Source organism: Ictalurus punctatus, chromosome 20 (genome assembly GCF_001660625.3).
Source record: "Ictalurus punctatus breed USDA103 chromosome 20, Coco_2.0, whole genome shotgun sequence".
Taxonomy (NCBI): domain Eukaryota; kingdom Metazoa; phylum Chordata; class Actinopteri; order Siluriformes; family Ictaluridae; genus Ictalurus; species Ictalurus punctatus.
Genome location: NC_030435.2, coordinates 14,101,427 through 14,105,961, shown reverse-complemented (window position 1 = coordinate 14,105,961; position 4,535 = coordinate 14,101,427). Strand labels below are relative to the sequence as shown.

The 4,535-nt window shown below is 34.6% G+C and overlaps 1 protein-coding gene across 1 annotated transcript; it reads left to right on the top strand.

Moving 5' to 3' along the window:
* The first annotated feature begins 467 nt into the window (after positions 1-467).
* LOC128628817 (uncharacterized) lies at positions 468-4,192 on the top strand. Its single transcript, XM_053673653.1, has 3 exons — positions 468-1,032; positions 1,464-1,528; positions 2,173-4,192. Exons 1-3 carry the CDS (start codon positions 990-992, stop codon positions 2,479-2,481), a joined length of 417 nt encoding a protein of 138 aa, XP_053529628.1. The 5' UTR covers positions 468-989; the 3' UTR covers positions 2,482-4,192.
* The last annotated feature ends 343 nt before the right edge of the window (positions 4,193-4,535 follow it).

Genomic DNA, 4,535 nt, shown 5'->3' with positions numbered 1-4,535 from the left:
AAAAGAGAGACTATGGAAACTGACAAAGCAAAACATTCAAGTTTGATGAAATTGGTGTCTCAAAGACAACCAGAGCAGATGGCAGTAGGCTTTTTGCAAGCTGGAGCAGCCAGTTTATGAAAACATGACTGTAACATGTCCCAAGAGCTGGGATTAGCAACTTTTACACTACATTCCTCCTGACCCTGAGGTTTTCATTCACTCATTCCTCTGATCTGGAGCCAATCCTGGTAAAGCTGGACACAAGTTGGGAGAATTTGATAATTGGGATATGATGCACCCACTGCACCACTTTGCCGCCCATCCTGACATGTTGTATATTTTAATAATAGGAATGACATGTGCCAGCATATTCCATTATTACATTTGTTCATTGTACACTGTCCATAATCCATAGAGTATCATGCATGGTGTTGTGGATAAAAATGACATGAAATAAACAGGAGGGAGACCTAGTATGAGTAATATGTAATTTTATTGAAAATTCACAGGACTGTTTGGATTCACACTTTAAGATCTTTAAGAGTAACACACTATGGTTTATTAGTCACAGAGAAATATAAGAGCTGAGGAGGGCAGGCTGAAAAACACACACACTCTCCTACAGTCAAGGGCAGACGTGCAGACATAACACACCCAACGCACACACATAACATTATGAGATAACAACATGAGACTAAGGTCTCTCTATAATTGTTTTCCCTCTCCCCCACTTTCAATCCTAATGGTAGTCAGGAAGTCTTCTTTCAAAACATAATAGTAAATTTGATAAGCCTCTTTTTAAACATCATGGTAATGTAGATGAGCTCTTTTTTAACCCTATTGGTATTGATATCATAGTCTTTCTAAAATATATTGGTTATCTACTGTGTAAATACAGTATAAATACTGGACCTTGAGCTCCAGGTGTCAGATCACTTCTGAGAATTCTCATCGGTGTGGATCTCGTGAGGTGGAAATAAAATCTGGACCCTTGCTTCTTCTCAATCATGGCTGGTGTCTTCTTTTCCATCTCCAACTGGGTTCACAGATGTGAGTATTTGCTTCTATGTTGAATTTTAAGTGTCTTTGGGTAATAGGCTAAATTTGGGCCAGCAATGGACTCTAAGAGCATAAAGGGAAAAAGCAAGGAAATTGGGCTTGACCTTTGTTCACATTACTAAATGGACATAAAAATACCCTGTAAAAACTGAGACTGGGATTAATTAATATTTTGTAAATAAATGATAGTAACCTATACAGTACATAATAAAAAAAAGTCTTTGTGCAGTTTTGAATCACATTGAGCGGAATTCAACAAATTATTAATTGCATTTTACTCAGTTTTGTTTTAATAATATTAGCTGTGAATCACTGAGTAGAATTTAATTGTATTTTATTGGGAAAGTCAAGGATGTAGAAAATTCATAAAGTTTACTCATTGGGAGCTCGTTGGTTTTAATTAATTACCACTTCCGCCCAAGGCATTTTGCGCCACATGGACTACAATCATCGTCTGCTACACATTTCATCTGCCGTTTTCCCAAAGGTAAGAGCTGTTTAATTAAGAAACTATTTCTAACCAAATTGCTTTAGCAGTCGAACATTGTTAGCTACTGCAAGTTATCAAACCAAACATTGCAACTTTACTACACTGTAAGTGACAATGAAGCTAGTGTAGGCTAGTGATTCGAAGTTGGTCTGTCTTGCCTTTAATTCGACTAAAATCCCAGCTGAGAGACACTTTTACAAAGACTGAGGTAACTTCTAAAATAAGTGAAGGAGCAGAGTTGATCCAGTTGCTGTGGATTTAGGAAGGAGCTTACAGTGCCAGATAGAGATAAAGAAACTAATTTATATACCAATAGGTTGATTTCATTAAAAAAAAAAAAAATCATTTACAAATATTTACAGCTGAGACTCAGTTCAGACTATCATCTCTGGTGTCATTGAATTGTTTTGATTTGTTAGTGAGCTGATTGCATCCTTTTTAACTTACCTGCCATGAAAATATGCTTTTACAAATAAATGATCTCTTTCTAAATCTCTGATGTAAATGGGCTGCATTACAGGCAACATGTCATGCCCCAGGTGTTCTTGTCCGAAGGGTTGGAAACAATTTGGGTGATGTTTAATTAGGACCTTATCCTTTGGCTGTACAGTCTGAAATACTCAGTGTTCTTGCTATTTCAGGATGCTGATGAAGACAGTGTGTCGCAGGACCTTGCTGTACAAAGGATCAAAATCTACAACATTAAGAGTAATACGTCGGAGGTTCCTGATGATACTGGTATCGTGGTAGAGGGCGTGAAAGTTCTGATAGCTCTTGGTAACTTTCCAAGGGCTTGCTCCATGCTCCTTGGGTTGACATATGCAGTGAATCTTGCCTATCCCAAGGAGCTCAGGTATATGTTCGAAGTCTTCCAGAAACTCCTCCTTGAGCTGGATTGTTCAAAGCTGTCCCCAAAACCGAACAGCCTCAAGAATAAGATACTAGCTTAAGAAAATGTACCTTTGCAGGATGAAAGGGAATTGTTGCGGCACTGTCAACTGTCACATGGTTACCTTCAAGGCTTTGTTAAATGCTTGAGTTTAAGTGCTGCAGGTGGTTGTTCAGATTTGAGGGGAGTGGCATCGATTTTTTGACTTAAAAATAGCCAACTATTTTTGTACCTTGTGAGTCCACTGTTTACACCAGGAATGCAGGGATTATTTGACATGTTTTAATTGAGGCATTTGAATTTGCCAAAATATATAATGTAATTGTTCAAGTGAATCCCATTTTTGTAAGTAAGGAAGCAAGGCAAATGGAAGTACTTCAGTCTGTTTTCTTAAAAGACCAAGTGCATTTTATACTTGTATTGTTATTTTATGGTTTTATGTTGGCATTTTGCACTTGAAAAATGTTGGGTAAACATGTTGAGACAAAGTTGCACAAATAAATGTTTACCTTTTGTTATTTTTATGCATGGTGATCTGTTGAACCAACTTAAGTAAACGTTGGCACCAAGAAGGCATGATATTGGTTTGATTAGTTATAGAAAAATGAAAGTGACATTAAATATATTTAAAGTCATGTGATACCAATTAAGACTTTAAACAATTAATTAAGGTACAAATAAATAAGAATAACATCGTAAATGTGTTTAATTAAGCAACAATGTGCTCAAATGTGAGTTATAGATATATTTTTTTATTAGAGAACCAAATCATTTTCAACCAGATAATTAGGAAATATGAATCAATTTCCATAAGATATTCAGTAAATATAAATCAGTTTCCCCAGATACTTAGTATATTTAGATTACTTTTGCTCAGATCCTTACTAAATATGAATCAGTTTTCCTTGTGAAATTAATTTGCATTTACTCAATATTTTTGGGCCATATAACTCATCATTTGGCATGCTATTACTAAAGCCAACACATTTTAATTGTTCCTTTTATTACCATGAACTTAATTATTTTTTGTTTAAATTTAGTTAATTTATTCAGTACTTTTTAATCAAAGTTGTAGTACTTCAATTATATTACATGTCACTGTGTTGCCATAATTTTTTAAAGTAACCATTGGTCACATTTTTTACAGTGTATAATTTCATATTTATGTTATATATATATACAGTACTGTGCAAAAATTTTAGGCACCCTTTTTTTGTATAAACTTTGTTATAGTTTTTTTTTTTTAAATTATTTTATGACTTCTACATTATCAAGTCAGTACAAAAACATTTCAGATTCCCAAAGATTAGTTTTCTAGCACAAAATTAAATGTTACAGAAAAATGTTTGTATGTCATTAAAGAAAGCAGCATATTATGTAAGAGACCACTTTTCAGACAAAAAACGTAATAAAGGCAGCTGGGTTTTGCTGCAAAAATAAGAAGCAAGTGTGACAGTCAAAGTATCCAGAAGAACGTTGGCTGGTTCTGCAAGATGCTCTATAAAACTTACCAGCTAATTTCTAGTGTTGGGTCTGAGTCTACCTTTGTCAAGTTCGATTCGAGATCAAGTCATTAACCAATCGAGTCCAAGTCCAAAAGGTGCCAAGTTGGACTCAAGTCCATGTCCTTAATAGCTGAGTTCGAATTCAATCCAGAGGAATCCAGAAAGTAATTAAATTTTTTAAAAAAAACTTGAAATTGCAATTGTAAAAGCAACACTGAACTGTTAAATTAATATTTTAACCTTCACAAACCAGTGGCAACATAAATGTAATAAATGTAATAAAAAATATCACTATTACATCTTTCCATTGCCATTTTATGTTTTTATTTCTAGTCATCAACTAGTTTCCTATCAAAAAATGTTTTCAAAGAAAAAAAGGGATATAGAGGTATACGTGAAACTTACTATATTACAAGTGTATGAAAATACAAATTAACCTGTTTTGTTATTGTATCACACGATATAGTGTCCTCCAGTTCGAGTTGAAATTTCAATTATTTGATGCCTCTCCCCCACAGTTATATAGGCTGAGAGAGAGAGAGAGAGAGAGAGAGAGAGAGAGAGAGAGAGAGAGTACAGAATAGAGTTACATTTAAAAGCATGTCATAAC